At 37.3% G+C, this 20,611-nt stretch overlaps 1 protein-coding gene across 6 annotated transcripts in view; it reads left to right on the top strand.

Annotated features, from left to right (window-relative positions):
* The first annotated feature begins 1,041 nt into the window (after window positions 1-1,041).
* The window catches only part of prkag2b (protein kinase, AMP-activated, gamma 2 non-catalytic subunit b), a 44,378-nt gene continuing 24,808 nt past the window's right edge, over window positions 1,042-20,611 (top strand). For 2 of the 6 annotated variants that reach the window (XR_014030850.1, XM_081375427.1), the window contains exons 1-3: window positions 1,042-1,741; window positions 6,971-7,042; window positions 8,916-9,162. Coding sequence is in view for 2 of the 6 variants with exons in the window: in XM_081375427.1 (XP_081231553.1) it covers window positions 1,655-1,741; window positions 6,971-7,042; window positions 8,916-9,162 (406 nt within the window). In the remaining 4 variants the exon portion in view is untranslated. Of the gene's footprint in view, window positions 1,742-6,970; window positions 7,043-7,814; window positions 7,901-8,915; window positions 9,163-20,611 lie in introns of those variants that run through there. The other 4 variants (XM_081375428.1, XM_081375432.1, XR_014030851.1 and 1 more) reach the window with 4 other exon arrangements.

Genomic DNA, 20,611 nt, shown 5'->3' on the forward strand with positions numbered 1-20,611 from the left:
TGATTTAGGGTACAATACAGTAGCGCCCCCTAGAGACTGTATTATGCAACTCCACTGACTGTTCTATAAAACGTTGAACTACAGACATTGTTCATATTTGAAGACCAGATTTGGTGCCTATTAATTAAGCCTAAAATGTACGTTAGCATCGGTAATAGGGTAAGTGGAGTAAGTGGACAACTACTTTGTCACAACTACTTGCACAAAATAAATCAAATACATTTAATAACAAATGTGTAATGCTTATTGAATTTTCTCCTATTATCTTTGCCTTGACATGACAAGTAGGATAACATGATAAGTAGGATAAGACTGGTTTATGGATATGGGTCTTGCTAGAGAGTCATTTGGTTTCAGTCAGGCTTCAGTTCTACTAAACCATGGCAACATGTAACATTTAATCCTTAAAATGTACTAGTATTTATTTTCATGCTAGTATTTTGTAGACACTATTTTTTTTTTTTTTTGAGTATAGCTATTATTTCCGGTGCTCCTGATTGCCAACATGCCTGATATAAATATAGTATCTAATAAATAAGTACCAATTTAATAGGCATTAGTATCTAATGAATAAGTAGGCTGCCTAGGCTACTATGTCTATTTAATAGGTAGGCCAACTAGTATCTAATCAATGAGTACCAGTATAGGCCAATTAAGAACTAATAAGTAGGCTAGTAGTATATTTTAAAAGGGTAGCCTACAAGCACCTAAAGAATAAGCTTTAGTAGCTAATAAAGTAGCTATGTTTTAAGGATTAAATATTAAAACTGCTTGCCATAACTAAGCCTGCTTGCAGATAGCACACGTATACGTCTGCAAGATGTCTGTTAAAGATCACTTCATCTGGAAAGCATCTGCTGTTTACTAACATCTAAGACATCTTTAAGATGTCAGTTTTACATTCATTCTCATAAACATCTTAAAACTATTGGTTACAATAACAACAATCTTCAAAATATCTAATAAAGTCATACAGGTTCGAAGCGACCTGGGTGAGCCTAAATTATGACAGATTTTGCATTTTTGTTGAACTAGCTCTTTAAGAATGATGGGTGTGCGCGGTAACGACCAGACGACGTTTTTCTTTCCTTTATTTGGTTATTTATAATACAGGCTAGGCATAATATAAAAATAGGCTACAAATACATACGCTTGAATTAATACGGGTGATCTTTGTAAAGATTTAATAATGTTGTCACGACTGTCTTATTTGAATGAAAGGATGAAAGTGACCGTCAGTGGAACTCGGTCAGCTGACACCAGTTTCACACTCGCTCAGGCAGATGAACTTCTGAGATAAAGTCTAACTGAGGTAAATAAAACTCTCTTCCTTGTAACAGTGTATTCTGCTACGACTTTACAGCACTTCACCATGCAGTGGAAGGGTGTGCGCAGCTCCGGGCGAATCGCCTGCTCGGTGCGGGAATCGAACCTATGACAGAAGCGGAGTTGAATGCGGATGTCCTCCACGGCGCGCTGACACTGATAAGGAACTGGAGTGTCGGGATGTGCTCGTTTTAAGTCAGACGAGCTTCTGCTGAATCTCCACATTACGGACGACGACTTAGGCTGATCGGTAAACTGGAGTGAATCAATTCGCTAGTGGAGAGCGTTTCCCCCTTCACATTAAGAGAAGAATTATAACTGCAGAAAAATGGGAAGTACAGTGATGGACTCCAAGAAAAAGGATTGTACTAAGAAATCCTCAAAGAAAAAGCGATCTCTGCACCTAAACATGCCAGTGAGTTTATTTTCGCATGTAACGTTTCCTTTAGGCAAACGTTACTGCTTCTTATAATGTGTCGACAATTCCGCGTGAGTGTTGCGTATGGCGCCTGGAACTGTCTTTAAAATAGGCTAACTGTTACTCTATGTGATCTCATTGTTTACATCTAAACGTTCTGATGCAATTTTGGAATGCTAGATGTTCTATTTTCAGAACGTCTTTATGTTACATGTTGTCTAATAAGTTATTGCAACTTATTAAGCTAACATTTCAGTCGATGTGTTTAGATTTGCTTATTAGGTAGCCTTCTCCTGCGCTATTTATCTAATTACAATCGTGCGAAAAGTAAGAAATCACTTCTGCTTGAGCTATCAGAGCTGTCAAAACATGAGTTGCAAGGAACCTCCCCCGCCCCGATGCGAACGCGTGTTGCAAACATGAACGCGTGCGTTGAACAGGCCTAACGTTACGTTTGTTTGCGTACGATAACAAAACAGAGCGCACGCGCTAGTGTATTGCTAACGTTTTCAAGAGTATGGCCGAAATATACGCTTGAAATTTTACTGTACATGGTTTGGTACGTCATGCTGTTCCATGAGCCTGGCTGTTTAGAAAGCTGAAAGAGGAAGTCAGGAGGGAAACAGCTGTAAGAGAGCCGTGACTCATCATAGCGTTACATCTCTCTCTCTCTCTCTCTCTCTCTCTCTCTCTCTCTCTCTCTAATTCGCATCGCGAAGACCAGGTCTGTAGCCTATATTATTCCTTTATGGAAAGGCAATCTACTCAAAACAAAGATAAGGGAAAATGATGATATTCTGTCTTTCTTGGAGACATTAAGTAAGTTTAGTACTGAAGCCATGTCACCTTGCGTTCTTTATCCCAGTGATTTCTCATAGCATGCTTTGTAGACCCCTCTCAGGTTTTCAAAGGGATGCAACATCATCTAGTCTACTGCTTAAAAGAATGTTTAAAGAATATACACACAGCTCTTTTCCTAGATTTTTCTTAGTGATTAGTGAAAAAACCTGTTTGAACAAGTAGGCCTATGTTATGCTTGGTCATGACGCATGAGAGAATCAATGGTTTTTGGCTTCAAGGATGTCAAACCTGTAACGCTGACGCACCTTTTTTATTTTTATTTTATGAATTCAAACACAAATGAAATATTCAACAGAGAGAATACTGTTAGTGTCTTATGTAATTTTCTTTCTGTTCCTCGCACAAAGCTGTAGTATAGCTTAAGGATATAAACAGAAGATCTATGGACAATGCACGTATGCATTTAAGAAATATATAGGGTGAAATTCCATTTCACAACATGCACAGGAGTAAATACTGATAGAGGTGATTTGTAAATGAATTGTTCCTTTAAAATGGCCTACTCTTTTTTGCTGTGTATCTGAACACTCTGCAAAAAGCTGCAAAAAACGTTCCTCTTCCAGTGCTGCAGAATGGCTAAAGTTCTCTGTTTCTCATTAGAAAAACACCCATTATGCGAGACTAAAGTCTCTCTCTTGTAAATATCATATCATGTAGTTCTTAAATGTTTGTTTGTGGTCCATAAAGCAAAGGTCTTCTTTTGGCGCCTTCCAAAGCTATCAAATGATAATATGAACAAAAAAAGCCGCCTGCTCTACCTTACAGTTTATCTACAGTTTCATGTTTAGTTTCGGTTCAGGAAAAATTGTTTAAACACGCTTTTCTGATAGATTAGCATGCTGATCATTTATGTTTCTAGAAACAACACATTTTTAAATTATATTCCTGTACCTGTACTGTAGCCTAAAGATCACTTCATGTTTGTATATCATGAAAAGTCCCTTTGGGAAAAACATACTGTAGCTCTTTGTTTGTTTGTTTGTTTGTTTGTTTGTTTTTACAATAATGACCACTGCGTTAACGTGGGATTTCCATTTATTCATCTTCCTCTATATTCATAACATCTCTGTCCATATGAGAGGTGTGTCCTGGCTCTGCTCATAAAGGACTCTCTGTTCAAATGCTGCAGTTTGGGAGCGGGTTGGAAATTAAGACATCTAAAATCTTGGCCTTAAAGGGATACTCCACTTTTTTTGGAAATAGGCTCATTTTAGAACTCCCCCAGAGTTAAACAGTTGAGTTTTACCGTTTTTGAATCCATTCAGCAGCTCTCCGGTTCTGGCGGTACCACTTTTAGCATAGCTTAGCATGCATCATTGAAGTGGACAAGACCATTAGCATTTCTCTCAAAAAAATGACCAAAGAGTTTCGATATTTTTCCTATTTAAAACTTGAGTCTTCTGTAGTTACATCGTGCACTAAGACCGACGGAAAATGTCAAGTTACGATTTTCTAGGCTGATATGGCTAGGAACTATACTCTCATTCCTGCGTAATAATCAAGAAACTTTACTGCCGTACCATGAGTGCAAATGATATGACGCAGCGCCTGAAAATAGGCTACCTTCCGTCAACATAACCAACGTGACAACCTGCTTGCACAGGGAGCGTTGGAAGTTACCGAGCTGGGGACTATTTTCAGGCACTTGGTCATATCATTACGCCTGCTGCACTCATGGTACGGCAGTAAAGTTTCTTGATTATTACGCAGGAATGAGAGTATAGTTCCTAGCCATATCAGCCTAGAAAATCGCAACTTTACATTTTCCGTCGGTCTTAGTGCACGATGTAACTACAGAAGAGTCAAGGTTTAAATAGGAAAAATATCGAAACTCTTTGGTCATTTTTTTGAGAGAAATGCTAATGGTCTTGTCCACTTCAATGATGTATGCTAAGCTATGCTAAAAGTGGTACCGCCAGAACCAGAGATCGGCTGAATGGATTCAATAACTTTAAAACTCAACTGTTTAACTCTGGGGGAGTTGTAAAATAAGCCTATTTCCAAAAAAAGTGGAGTATCCCTTTAAGACAAAACCATAAAATCCCTGGCACCCGAATAAAAATATTTGTAACTGTGCTCATTAATGAATAACCTTAAATAGAACGCTTCAGACATAGTCTGGAATGTAATATTTTGGTATTGTCAGAGGTGTATTTTGACTTTGATTGCTACAGTGGTAGCGTTTAGTAGATTGGTTCTGGTCATTGTCTGTGAAGACTAAATTCCTACCTGTCATCGGTTGCTATGTTTATTTGTGGTACTTGTTAATACAATTTGTTGAGGATGGGAAGCAATAGCAACCATCTTTGCATCATGTCAAAAAATGGATTAGTAGAACAGTTCATCATTTGGTGCAATAGTGTTCTGCTATTCCAGTATATTCATTATGTAAATAAAATACACGTCTTTCATAGATGACATGTTAAGCCCTGCAGTAAAGGAAGTAGTTTATCAATGCAATGTCAGAAAGTGAAATTTAGGTACTTTAGCATAACAATATAGTTACAATAGTTTCTCATTTTTATTTTAAAAAATGTCATTATGCATTAGGAGGTTTGGTCTGGACAGAGTCCTATACACTAGTTGGTTAAACTAGTTGGACAGGAGCAGCAAGTATTGTGAGCTGATAATGAATTTAATAAATTGAGCATGTAAATGCATCATCGTGTGCTTTCATTCAACTTAGCCTTGGCAACTTTTGGCAAGTTTGAGGACCTGAGGTAAACAAAGGGTGTAGTGTAACTCACTGCTGAGTGAAGGTTATTAACAGTGTTGGGGAAAGTTACTTTTAAAAGTAATGCATTACAATATTGCGTTACTACCTATAAAACGAATTGCGTTACTTAGTTACTTTTCATTAATGCTTTACGTCACTTTCATCATCTGGGCTGGGCTTGCTTCTTTGTTTTTTAATAACAAAACATATTTGGCAAATGTACATGCCCTTTCACGCCAAAAGTTGAAATGAATAAGCCTGAGGATTATGAATACAGTAGAAGACACAGCTCAAACAAACCTTTCAGCTGTGCTGCCATTCTGGATCGCAGAAGAATAGGATGCCGGAGAAAAAAGTTCAACACTCAAGTAATAAAAACTAAAGAATGGAACACAAATATGATAATTTTTGCTTACTAGTATGGTTGAATTGGATCATAGAGGTCGGCAGCAAAGACATTGGTTAGTAAAGTGAGATTAAATACATAAAGTAAATTTGTGTTATTTAGCATATTTAATCATTGCTGGTTTGCGTGATATTCAGAGTTTGCATTTCACTGTTTTATTCATTTTGAGGAATACATGTGTGCAAGTGAGATGAGTAAATGCATGCTTACATTTAGTCTAAAAGCACGTTTTTTTTTTATTTCACACACAACACCTCTGCATCTTACTCCTGATTTCTCTCAACATGCGGACAGGAGAGCTGTCAGTCAATAAATGGGAAATCAAAGTAAGTTGTAATACTTATTTGAAAAAGTAACTCAGATATTTTCTTGTAAATTTAAAAGTAATTAGTTACTCGAAAAAAGTAATCTGATTATGTTACTCACTTTACTTGTAATACATTACCCCAACAATGGTTATTTCAGCCAAATACTGAGCTTACTTTAGTACTTTTATACTAAAGTACTTTTAACCACTATTGTGAATTTGAATGATTGTTGCTTTTTGTATGCAAAACTATTCGTATTTAGTTTTTCTCAGTTTTCCGAGTTACCTTACTTTTACTTAGTCATTCTTTGTATGAATGCAGCACATATTTTAGTGCCATAATACATCATTGTGTACATTGTTTGAAACGCATTAGGTCATTCTTTTGTGGAAGTGAAACATCTAAAAACCAATTGTGTTTGAGCTACGCTTTGTTCGGTGTCTACTCTTTTAAGAATGTTGAATAAATGTTGAACAGTTGCCTAAAACATGTCTAAACTTTGACATGACCCCCCCCACAGTGAGGTTTTTTTCAAGCCCAACAAAAAGGCATCGTGCTACAAAACCAACCAATGTTTGATCCTGTTCCCAGTCTGCCTTCATTGAATAAAAGATTAGAGAGTCCATTTTGTCTTTCTTTGAGTATAAGAAATGTCTGGCAGAGCAATGTATGCTTGCCAAGCGTCTCACTTACATAGTGATAAATCATATCTTAAATGGCTGTTTAAACCCAATATTGTACATTATTTAACATCGTCTGCTTAAAGAATAATGAGGTTAGCGATTGCAAAATCACATTGATTCTGTTAAGCTTCAGTCATTCACTATTTTCTGAAGTCATTGATTTAAAATACTTTTTTTCTCTTTAAAAGACCATGTTTTGAGTCGTATGGTTTGGCTTTTATCGTTAACTCTTGATGTTTTGTCTTTTAACAGGATTTGAGCACGTTGGAATCCTCTCTTATGGACGGAGAGACTGACAGATCAGGAAAAGATGAAATACAAAAGGTAAAATACACAAACCAGTTTTTGTCCATGTAGAGCGTTCCAAATCATTCATTTCAGCATGCTGCCTTACTGTATAAAGCTGCTGTATGTAGAGAGTAGAGAGCAAAACTAGGTCACTAGGTTTTGGAACAGAGCCTTTGCATGTGCGATTTGAAGGAATTATATGTGGATTGTTACATGATGAGTTATATTACACATAAATAGTACTGACTTGTCCAAACATATTCTTTGTTGGAAAAAAAATTAATAAAAGAACAGATTTTGCCAGTGCTGCCCATACTAGTTTTGTTGTTAGATTGGCATAGAAAGGTTGGGCTGATACGTTAGGGAAACCTGCTCATGAATAAAAAGCGAGGCAAACTTTCTTTTCACATGCTGTTCTTTCAATTTCATACGTCTACGTCTCTACGTCTACGGTTATGGATGATGATTTTGCAAGTAAGGGAAAAAACTATGCCAGCACTTAAATGTGCCAGAATTACTAAGTGAAGTACATAAATAAGTATTTGTAATATGTCAGAGTTAAATGGTCATGCCATGCACAAGTAGTTTTGCATTATTTAGCACCATATTACTGCTAACTCTAATGGCTTTTATATTTATTTACTTATTTATTTATTTATTTAAAAATGATTGACCCAGCCTTGGAAGTTTTCACGTTTTCTTATTTTAATTACAGCATCTAATATTTATATCTCACCCACTCAGAGCTAAGCTTTAAGGTGACGCCTACCCTTCCCCTTGTAATCAAAGGCCAAGCAAAGCTGGGCCAATGAAAACAGCCTGTGAAGCAACCGCAGCCTAGTGAATGGGCACATTAGCAAATAAACAATCTAAGTGTTTGCCAAAGAGTTGAAGGTCAGTACTTTGAAATACTAACTATTTAGGGCACTAGACGCACTGCTGGCTTAACTTGAAACTGATTGTTCATTGTGCAATGAGGTTTGAAAAAACATGCTTGCTTTCAGGTTGCCTTTGTGTACTAAGATCAGCCACTTTGAAATAGTTAATATACTGATATTTGCATAGTTTTTTGTTTTGTTTTTACTTTCTTAATTCTCATAAAATTGTAAATGTGTATAAATACTGAAATGCAAATATATAATTTTGTGAGAATTAAGAAAGTAAAAACAAAACAAAAAACTATGCATATATCAGTGGCTGATCTTAGTACACAAAGGCAACCTGAAGTATAGTATAGTTAATTTATTAACTATACTTTGGCAACTCAACAAATCTTTTATTAAGTTGCCAAAGGATAGTTAATAAATTAATCCATAGTTAATAATAAGTCAGTACACTTAATATTACAAGATTGTTTTGAAGCCTTGATGTGACTTGAAGCCTTGAAGTAACTACACTATCTCGTCTCCGATTCTTGTTGAAAATATTTCTCCTTCAGCGTGTGTTGTGCAGTGTTTTGGCTTTGTCTTGCTATTTTCAAGTAGTATGCTGATGTAGTGGCATTCTCATCCTGTTTCACCCTGGTATCACATCAATGCATTGAATCACTTCATTCTCGCTTCAACTTCATGGCAAAGCTCTCTGTTCCTGCCTGATTCAGAAGTCTCAAACTTCAAAACTACTGGGCTGATACAGCTGATGTTTCAGGAGATTCCATATCGATTGTCCGTTGTTGAGCTTGAGATACCATGTTATATACAAAATGAAGTGTGGAATGTTGGACACTTCATGCACTCAACTGTCACAGCTTTCCTTACGTAGCAGAAGCGGAGGGAGGGGGAAGTATAATATAAGTATAAGTGTATAGTGTATATTGCGTCATTTGGGACATAACTACAATCTATTTTCTCTTAGAACTTCAATAACTCTAAAAGTTCATGTAATGAAAAAAATTACTTTTGTCCCACAGGGTTACAGAAGTGACTCAGCTAGCCCATGTTTGAGGTCTCCTGCCAGTCAGCCCTGTACCCCAGTTTCAGCTCCCATTTTCCCCAGGACCAGTTCAGGATCTCCTAAAACCCTCTTCCCACGACCACTATCTTCTCACCAGGACTCACCTCCCAAATCTCCCCGCCGTCTCAGTTTCAGTGGTATCTTCCGCTCCTCGTCCAGCTCAGCCCCTGCCAGCATCAAGCTCTTCTCCAGATCTAGAAAAAGTGAGACACAAGTCTATTCATTTAACATTTTCAATTGATTTGAACCCATATTCTTTTCCATTAATAGAAAATACTAGGGCTGCACGATTTTGAGAAAAAACCTAATTGCGGTTTTTCTGACAAATATTGCGATTGCGGTGCGATTTTCGATTTTTTTGGTTTTATTTATTTTAAAGCTTAAAACTGTACTTTTTATGTAATTTATGTAATAAATATAACCTTATTGTAAAGTGTTACTGATTAGTTATACACCGATTCAGACGTCTCCTGAGTTCACTGTTGGAAAGATCAGTTGTTTTAACCATTCATTAAAATGAATCGGTTCAAAGGAGTCATTAGTTCGCGAATTGGACGTGTCATGCGCGTTGTGTGATTATCCCAGCAGTTAGGACATGGACATCCAAGATTTCTGTCAACACAGAAAACATTTCATCACTGGATATTTTTTTCGTTTAATTAAAGAGTTTTTTTTTTTGTCAGTTAAATGTCCGGAACGCTTTTCAGTTCAATTTATATAGCACAATTCACACCCAGCGGTAATTCAGGGGGAAAAAAAATCTCCGAATGATCCACATGAAACTTTGGTCTTCCGACCTTTTACCACCGTGTCGATTTATTTTGTGCGAGGGAGAGAGAGCAAGACAGCGCTTAGTTTGGAGACGGTGAAGTCTTGTTTACACTTTCGCCAGGCTCCGAAGAGAGAGAGAGAGAGAGAGAGAGAGAGAGAGAGAGAGAGAGAGAGAGAGAGAGAATGCGCGCGCGCGCGACCGGCTCTCTCTCTGCTCGTTCTGTTAAACATGCGCCCTGTCACTCACAAGCGCAGCAGTTCATCTACATTACTCACCGATCAAATAATACTTTGACGGGACAAAAATTCACTTTGGCGGGCGCTTAAACAAGTTCAATGCAGAAAATTCATGCGTGAATTTAACTTAGTAGGCTACATGACCATGCACTCGCACAAATGCGACCACATAAAATTTTAACTCGCACATTCTCAAAAAATGGTCGCATATTTCGGCCATTTCTGCGCAGTTACAAGCTTTTTCTATTGGCACAATTCGAGGTACACGTTGTGTGTTAGCTGCTTTGCTGCTGACAGAAATACGGTGCACTGCATACAACCTTGTAACTTTCCATTGCCATTTCTAATTGGCCAGCAAGCCAGGAACGCGAGATTCGACCATTTTGATTGGCTAATAGGTTTGTCACTCAAATGTCAGAGGCGGGGGAAAAAACCTCAGACTCCTGAGGTTAGGTTATTGCGGGAGTTAAAACCTCAATATCGATGCGATAAAGGTTAATCGTGCAGCCCTAGAAAATACTGCATATTCGAGGCTTGGTGATTAATGAAATGGTTAATGCAGTATACTATCCTGGCCCTGTTTTTAGGTTGTTTTATTATTTAGCTGATGAACTTAGCTGTACCTGAGCCTGTTACAGAATATTATATTATTCAAAATTATTGCACAGTCATATATACTGTAGTCACTACCTTACAATGGTTTTGTGTCTTAGCTGTTAATTTTGTATCTTGCGTTGTGTATTTTAAGATGACAAGAATGCTGTATTGAGTAGGGTTGGATTTTAACGATTCTGATTCCAAATCTGCTTATCGATTCCTATTCCTAATTTCGATTCCAAGAAGGTAAAAAAAAAAAAAAAACGTAGATATCATTCTAAGTATATATCGTTCATAGATATCAAGTCTTATTGCAAAACATTTCATTGTGGCTAAATACTGTACCATGAACAAAAATCAACAGGCTAAAGAACACACTTACACAAGGATTTAAAAATACCATAGCAAAAACAACTAGCCTAACTAATATCAATTTCAAGCATTATTAAAGGCAAGCAAGCACTCAGTAATTAAAAGAGAACAAATAAATAAGCAATCGCACAAATAAATACAATATACTGTTACACATGCGTTTTCTTTGTCAACTGTTTACGTTCACTTAAGACATAACCGACTGTGTTTACGAGAATATTTTGACATATTTTTGTGCATGTTTGTCTGTTCAAGTGTAAAAAGGGAAGAGAACTCAGTTCAGTATCTTGGACTATTCAGTATTAGAGGCGGCTTTCTGTGCGCACGTTTTGGATGTGTGTGCAGCACAGAGAATAGCGCACAGGTCTCTGGTGCCCAGATGGTTTAAAGTCATATTTAACGGTCCCGTATAATGCCCCTTTTCACAAGATGTAAAATAAGTCTCTGATGTCCCCAGAGTGTGTATGTGAAGTTTCAGCTCAAAATACCCAACAGATCATTTTTTACAGCATGTTTAAATTGTCATTTTTTGGGGCTCAGAAAAACGCGCTGTTTTAGTGTGTGCCCTTTAAATGCAAATAAGCTGCTGCTGCTGGACGACACAGGGGGCGGAGCTTCATGAGCTCGCGCTCAGTCTCTCAGGACAATTCATCTCAGGAATGATGATAATATCAGAAACTCTCAGTAACGGTGTTCATTTCGAGTCGGACAATAATGCCTACAGAGTCAGAGTGCTGTATAGAGATGGAACAGGTATAGTTTAGTAGTTTAATTACGGTTATTATAACGTATTTGTCATCTGCTTGTATGTATCCATTATTAATAGCCTACAAGTCTGTTGTCTGAATGATGATCAAACATATACTGATGAGTTTAATAAAGTTTATTGTACATCACACAAAAGATGAAGCGTCAGTTTTACTTCAGAAAATCACCGTAAGAGCTGAGTAAACACAGTAAGTTATTAGAAGTGCGCAAGTACATAAACGAATTTCGGTAGAGTTGAGGGAGCATTCCTGTGGGCGGAGGTTAGTCAAAAAACTGTTCTACTGACGTCATTAAAGAAGGAAGTAGAGGGATGTAGTCCAAACCGGCCGTTCGATGTAGTCAACTTCTGTTAAATAAAATATCTCGCTTGGCATTGAACTTTGAGCTTTATAATTTTACAGATATTATTTATACTCTAACAACAACATTACACACTAACTAAAGTTTGAAACATGGGATCACGAAGAACAGGACCTTTAAATGCACACAAAGGAATCGATAAGAGTGATCAAAGTTTAATTTTTATAACAAGTGTCCGATTCCTGACCGATTTTCAATTCCCAACCTTAGTATTGACCAATCAGTATCCAGGACCAGAACTATCCATTTTATAAATACAAATTGTTATTTTATTTCTATTATTCTTTCCCTCATAAAACATATCAAATTATGGCCATCAGGAGTTGAAGCACTGTATGAAGTATTTAGGTCGCAAGTGAGAGTAAATGTATTCATGTAAGTGATCTGATGCTCACTGCAGTCTCAGCTGTCTCCATGAGCATATTAAAGCATGCTGTAGATCAAGACCAAAACAGTTTACACTTTTTTTCAATGGTCCACTTTACACATTCTACTAACTTAGAGTAGTAAGTTCTAGTATCTTTGCAACTCCATTCAACTGCCAGAGTATTAGTGGACTGTCAGCTTAATATCTGCTAATATGTTATTTTGATGCTCTGCAACCATTCTACTCATACGTAACTTTGCAACTACATGTCAACTTATTCTATTAACCTGAACCCTTACCCTAACGTAACAGTTTACTACATTCTACTAATACTCTAATTTGAGTTAGTTGACAATCATGTAGTTGACTAGTTATTTATACTTAGTAGAATGTCTCAAGTGGACCATCAAAATAAAGTGTAACCCAAAAACAAAACAAGCATGGTAAGAATTCAAACAGCAACTTCCTCAGTTAGTCGGTTTTCTCTATATACTGATAACAGACCTGTTTTTGCATCTATTATTTTGTTATAATAGTTTTGGGGAAGCTGATTGTGCATCAGTGTCAATGGGGAATTTTAACAAGAGTTTGACTTCCTGTTGAACTGCTTTCAAAAACATCTGAACAGGAAGTGGTTAGATCATGATTTGGGTTTTCTAGCCTTTGATTTTTGAGCACATGCTATTAGGCCAAATTGTGCAGATCGAATATGCCCATTAAGCAGTTTCTTAGATAGCAGGGAACAGACATGGGTGCACATTACTGTTTCTCAAGTCAGAGTCATGTCGTGGGCTGGAAATGACTTGAGTGAGGGGTTGTTACAGTATTTAAAGGCCAGTCTCAGGCCCACAGTCCATTTGCTGACTTCATGTTGATAGTATAGCTATGCTATGCAAGGGTAATTCTTGGAAGAATCAAGTTATCAATATTGTAATAAATTTTATACAATTCCTAAAAAAATCTTATTTAAAGCAATTTCTTTGGGCTTGTTACTCTGAGTAAAGTGCATGTCAGTATCAAGAGGAAATGAATATAGATTTATTCACTTGGTCCATGGCTTTCTTTAGCATTTTTCATTTAATTTCATTCTTCATTAGTTTTGGATGTTTTTAATATGGCAAAAAGAAAGTGATAGGATTGAAGTGATAGGTATGGAACTTTACCCCAAAATGAAAATTGTCATCTTTTGCCCACCCTCATTTCTTTCTATACTTGACTTTCTTTCTTCTGTGGAACAAAAAAGATGATTTTTTTTTTTTTTTTTTTTTTTTTTTTTTTTTTTAAATCTGTTGGAAATAGAAAATGAAAATCAGTTGTTTGAACCCCAACATTCTTCAAAAAATCTTTTGTGTTCAGCAGAAGAAAGTCAGTCGGATTCGGAAGGACACGAGGGGGAGTAAATGACAGAATTTTCAACCCAAACCTAACCCTTACTATTACTTTGAGAGTCATACTTGTTTCTAACATTTATAATATCTTGCAGCTTTACGTAACTAATTTAAGTAATGTAACTAACATCTACAACACAAGTGGTTAGTCTTAAAGGCGCAGTATGTGATTTCTGAGAAACATTCAACAAATCAAATGCTTTAACATTAATAGTGTGGCAGAAAAAACACAGCACCTTCTCAGTCTGGTTTCAAGTGTTAGTTCCAAAAATCTGCTGACAGTGAATATGTGCACAATGATTTTCTTAACCTTGATATCTGTGTGTTAATAAAAATAAAAAACCCTACTAAATCACTGATAATACGTCTGTAATAGGGGATGTATTATGTGGTTTATGCAATTGATCTACTCTCTCATGTGAAACATGAGCTAGTTATACTTTTATTAAATTAGATAGCCATATATTCGAGAGCCAAGGACTGACAAATCTCCCTCTCTGTTTTTTGAAGGTTTTAGTTTGAGAATCCCCCACAGCTCTAATAATGAAGAAAAATGACTGGATTGATTTTTTAATGATAGCTTTGTCTTTCAGTAGCAGTATTTAAAAGCTTATATATTGCTGCACAATATCAGATCTCATTTTCAGTATATTGATATGATAACACTGAAGAAGTATGCAACCGAAATGTTATGGTAAATACAATATATAAATGTGATATTCTCATGGCAAGAGCCAATATTAGGTACATTTTTACATAAGCACCTGCTCTTAAGAGTCTGAAGCATGTTTTCTCACTGAAAAAAACAGACATAGCTGATCTTCAGAGAAACTCCTTTATCTCTACACTACAGCTATAATTTCTAGTTGAAATGTGTTCAAGACATAAAACAATTCTTAAGAAATATGGTGGTGAATGAATTCATGCACTAAATAAAAGAGCAGTGAGTCATTCTACCCTGATAGTATGAAGAGGTTTGTTTGCATCTCAGTGAGAAGAATATTCCATAAATGTGTCCAGCGTTAGAGATGGGAGTGGGAAGACTGAGTGCCTGTTATATGTTCCACACTGAATCTAAATTAATACACCTAAAAGAGTCTGGGTGCTGGCCATGTTTCCAAATTGTTCTTCAATAAGAGGACTCTTCTGAAGCCTGTTTGCTTTGCCTCAGGGTCGCAGACGTAAAGACACACATTGACGAAAAGCTTTTAAAGCAATTTTCACATTGCAAGTTTTAAGAGCTCTTTTTTATGGGCTCATGCTGATGATTGTGGTGGCACGTTGAGGCTTTATGAATACATGTCTTTGTGCACTTTATTTGAATAATATGAAACCTGAGCATTTACATGCACTGAGATCCCAATTCATCTCTTTGACCTCCTCCACTTGTGTTAAATCATACAACAGTACATACTGCACTTATATATTGTAAGGGTGGTTTGCCTACAGGGGTTCAGGCTGCAGGGCTGCCGAATGACTAAAGAAATGTTATCAGCAAGATGGTAGAAAACTGTACATTACCACCCACTGCTACTTCTACCAACGACGTAAATAAGCGCAGTTACAATAGCTAAATATGTTGGAGAGCTTTGCTTTTGCGTGACGATATTGTATTGTAATAGGTAGCACTTAAAAGTCAATACCAAATCAAAACTAGTTAGCACATTATTTGTAATTGAAAGGGTTTAATGACAATATGGTTATGGTTACACTTAAAGTAGTTACAAAATAGCTGTATGAGATGATAAAAACTTTTTACTCCAGTACTCATACCTAGTGATGTTACGTCTGACACCGACGCTCCGAAGCTTGCTTCGAACTCGAACGGTCCTTGCAATGAACCACTGCTTCGGAGCTTGTATCATTACGTCACTAGTCACGTGAAAATGACTTTGAAGCAAACACACTGGTTCACTCCTGTAGTGAACCACCTGACTGCTTTGACAGCCCAATCCAGTGTTGACAGGTTTGAAACCTGGCGGCTGTATTTCTTATAAAAGTGAAGGTAAAAAAAAACCATAGAAACCGTTACAGAAATTCTATTGGATTTAATGGTTTTCATGGGAATTTTATTGGTTGTAATGGGAATTATAGTGGTCTCTGTGGGTCTACTGATATGTGTTGGGTTGTATTGGTGGGGGCATTAAATCCTAATGGAATATGTCCCAAACACACAGTTACAAAAAAGAATTATGTAGTGGTTTAAATGGTAAAAGCCAATGGTTCCTATAAACCATTAGAATTTCTGTGATGGTTTCCAACTTTTTTTTAAGCTGGTCTGATCTTCTGTCCTTGTCTAAAGAAATAATTACACACACACATCATGCTTAATGTTTTATTATCAAGGTGAACACATGACATTCATCAGTATCTGTAAAATTCACCTACATAAATGAGTTTCACAGCACTAACACTGTTTCAGCTTTGATCGCCTCGGTAAACACGTAATAAACGGGGCGTTACTTCAATTTTATGGCTGTCAGCTTTGTTGCATTACATTTACTTCACCAGGAGATGGTGCTGCAATTTCTATCTGAATGAAGCTTCGAGTAATGAACCATTTTCGACACAATTGTATCAGAAAGCAATAATGCTTCGAAACGCTTCATTTGGCCATCACTACTCATACCCAGCATTTATGTAAAATGTTATCTGAGGGATAGAAAGAGAGAGTGAGAGAGAAAGAAAGTGTAGAGAGAAATAGACAAAGAAAGAGTGCCCCAAGAAAAGGACCCAGAGGAAAAGAAGACCGGGAAAAAGAAGAGACAGAGCAACTGTTACAATCTTCTTTTATCCCTTCCTAGACCATGTGACTGTAGCCCAAATGTGAGACATTCAAACTGACCAATCAGATAATTACAACTTCCCCCACCGTACTAAAGGTGTGACAATAGCCGCTTTCCGACCGGAGGAACCTTTTCACAGTTCCTAGAACTATTGGCTATAGTACCCGGATGTCGGCGTGTTCGCACCGCAGGAACTAGGAACGATTTTAGTTCTAGGAACTCCATTTGTAGGAACTAATTTAGCTCCTACTTCGGAGTAGGGTCTAAACCAGCACTATAGGAACTACCCGTGACGTTAGTGTACGCTGATTGGCCGAACGCACGCGGAACACCAGCACCCGCCATTTTTAAAACAGCTAGAATGTAAACACATTATAGCCTATATATTTACTCCATAAACTAACTATACAAACATGGAAAACAGTGATAGATGGGTCTCTAAACCTTAAATGCTGAAGAGAAAATCCAACGCAACTTTGAGGGGACCAAGCCAAACATGATTATGTAGGCTAATAACCTTTTTTCATATACTGTCTACGTTCTATAACAGTTCTATCTAATAAGATATTAAACAGTACTGTTAGATCGCTAACTAATAAACACAGAGAATGCGAGCATTGTTTGCTCTGGCGTTCTCAGCGCCGCCAAAATAAAGGTCCGTCGGGCCGTCAAAATAAAAGTCACTGTGCTTGTGTCACTCCCTTACCCCTCCTACCAGTTCCTATGGCCACTTGGCCAGTGCGAACGCAAACAGCAAAACCGAGTTTGGGGGAGAGTAGTTCTTAGAACTGTTTAGAAGTGGACAGTTCCTAGAACTAAGTTCCTAGAACTACTTGGTCGGAAAGCGGCTAATTAGACCCCCGATGTACACACATTTGTGTGGCAGGCCTTGATCACTATCAGCACCTCTGTGTCTCTAGGAATTCCAAATGACCCTTATGGTAAGAAAGAGGGGGTTCAAACAGTAAAGCAAATGTCTTTGTTCATTTCCAAATATCTTTGATTATTTTCAACCCTATAATATGATATGGTAAATAAATTAATTCTGACCAGGGGCCTGTACCATGATGGTAGTTGAACAAACTCAGGGTTGCAGGATTAGTTTCGAGGTGACAAAACCAAACCAGTCCAACCAGGCTTTGTTGGTACCATGATGCTGATCATCAACTTTCTCTGTCAACTCAGGCTTTGATCCGGAGTTTAGGAGTTTAGGTGTGACATCAGTAGCGAACAACCAATCACAAGCTGAGAAATAGTGAAACTGCGATTCATTTCTCGCGAGAGAAGCAGCGCGATTCACATGTTAAATAAAATATTAAGAATTTAAACAAATTTACACAGCAAGAAGAAAATAGCTGCCTATAAGAGGACAACTAAAAGTAAAAGTCTCGCTACTGTATATCAGTGCAAGTAAAATTTGTGAAGTTAGTTTATACAGTTGATAAAGGTATAGAGAGAACTTTATAGCTTCATCTATTGATTCTAAAGCGTATTTATATGACCTTTATATGTGTATTCATTTAAACTCTGCGTAATAATAATAGATTAACTAAAATTGTACCTGTGATTGATTTAGGGTATAATAATTACATAAATAATATTTAAATCATACAAATGTATTATTCTAAATTAGCATTACTATAAGCCAGACGATTTTGTCTTTAAAAATCATTTGCTGTGTAGTGACCTTTAATTTGGAGCAGAACTAGGTGGAGTGACTTTATCGCATCAGAAGTGTCTCTTTGCTCACAGCTGATTGGTCAAACTTCAGTCTGAGATCTCGAATCCAGAACATAACCTGCCCCGGAGCAGGTTAGCCGTGCAGCGTAAGATACCATGGCGACAAACTCCGATTGAAGCCAAGCTACTTTCATAGTACCTAAAACCCAGGGTTGGTGGAAACTAAACTGAAACATAGGTGGCTAGTCACCTAAACCGGCTTCATGGTATAAGCCCCTGCACTCGCCCTAGGCCCTGTTTACTCCTGGTATTAAAAAGCATTATCATCAATCTGATCACAAATGGACAATGCTACATAATACAGGTGTAAACGGGGTCTAAAACGTGCTTTGAGCTTGTCCACTTTCAACCACTTCGAGAAGTAGTCGAAAAATGCATTCGACCAGATTGCTTTCGTAGTGTAAACACTCATGTGGTCGATGTTTGAACAGCCACAAAAGACCATCTACTTTCCGTACTGACCTCATGCGTAAACATTATGGGAAGCGCGCTAACCAGATGGGATTTAAACTTTGCTAGCTGAAGACCTATTTCATCCATAGCTTATTTCATCCATCAGATCAAAATATCTGAAAAAGCTCACACATTTTCCTGCCCATAGACCCTCCCTTCGAAGAAATCAGGACAGAAGTGGTTAAAAGTAGACAAAAAAGAAGGATTAAAACACCAGGTGTAAACGGGAATGTGACTCCCTTGTTAACTTGTGAGCCGATCAACCAAAACACATTTTAATACCAGCTGTAAACAAGGCTTTAGACTCACAACAACGCCTAAAACGTGACAGCTATCTCCTTTACTTCCCAGCAGGAGGCACTGTGAGTCAAACATTCATCATATATCATATATCACAGTTTGAAGAGTTAGATGATAATTCATACTTCAAAGTACTTAGGTTATGTAGTTGCTGTTTCCCCTGACGTACATCACTTACGAGTAAGAGAGCATTGCAGCTTTGATTAAACACAGCTGTGTTAAATTATAGTGAGACAGACATTGATATCATAGAATAATATAGTCTGTTTTGATTGACCACTGAATCTTTCAGTTTCACTCTGAACATGTTTAGAAGGCTTTATTCTCTTTATCGGACTGAAGCGTTCTGTGGCAGGGTGTAAACACCTGGAATCACGCGAGTTGCAGGCTTACAAAGACACAGAGCTCATAGGATCAGCACTTTTTTAAGGTCACTGCTGTAATGTTTCTATATTATTGTCTCTGCCCTGGAAGAGAAGGCAGTACTGAACAATCAGAAGTAAACTGAAGAAGTAAAACTATAGAATTGAGGTCACAAACAGCTGTTCAGTTGCTCTCGTTAATATTAAAGGGTTTATTCATCCAAAAATGTTGTCATTATTTATTCACCCTCTTGTCGTTCGAAACACAAATGAAGATATTTTAATGAAATCTTACAGCTTTCTATCCCTCCATTGACAGTCTACACAACTACCACTTTGATGCTTCAAAAAGTTCATTAAGATATCGTAAAACTAATTCATAATTGAGCGGTTCAGTCCAAATTTTCTGAAAGAGACATGATTGCTTTATATGATGAACAGATTTAATTTAGGCTTTTATTCGCATCAGGGCTCGCAAAATTTCAAAATCGCTGGTAGCCCTTCGGGCAGGCACTCTTCAGATTTTGGTAGCCCGAAATGAATTTGACTAGCCCAGATAAAAAGTCAATTTTATTAATCTAGAATATTGGTTAGGAGTCAAAACAATGAATCAAAAACTTTTTCAAAACACAAAATATCAACAAATAGGCTATGCATCTGGTTCTAACTGAACTGAAAGGTGTGTGACCAGTATGGAACATGAATCAGTCTGTCAAGTCAAGTCAAGTCAACTTTATTTATATAGCGCTTTTCACAATACAGATTGTATCAAAGCAGCTTCACAGTATTAAATAAAATAGTACATCAGTGTATGTTTCTGGTGTAAAACATCCACGTTTGGTAATGCAGATAAATAGCACTGTTGAATCGATTAATCAAATTAAGTATCCCCAACTGAGCAAGCCAAAGGCAACAGTGGCAAGGAACCGAAAAACTCCATTAGGTGACCTAATGGAGAAAAAAAAACCTTGGGAGAACCCAGGCTCAGTCGGGGGCCAGTTCTCCTCTGGCGTTTATGAAGTAGAGACCGGATTTAACTGTAAGATTAAAATATTATATGAATGCCTGGCTGAAGAGATGCGTCTTTAATCTAGTTTTAAACTGGGAGAGCGAATCTGAGCAACGAACAGAATCAGGAAGGCTATTCCAGA

This window comes from Scardinius erythrophthalmus (assembly GCF_964197995.2).
Source record: "Scardinius erythrophthalmus genome assembly, chromosome: 9".
Lineage (NCBI taxonomy): Eukaryota > Metazoa > Chordata > Actinopteri > Cypriniformes > Leuciscidae > Scardinius > Scardinius erythrophthalmus.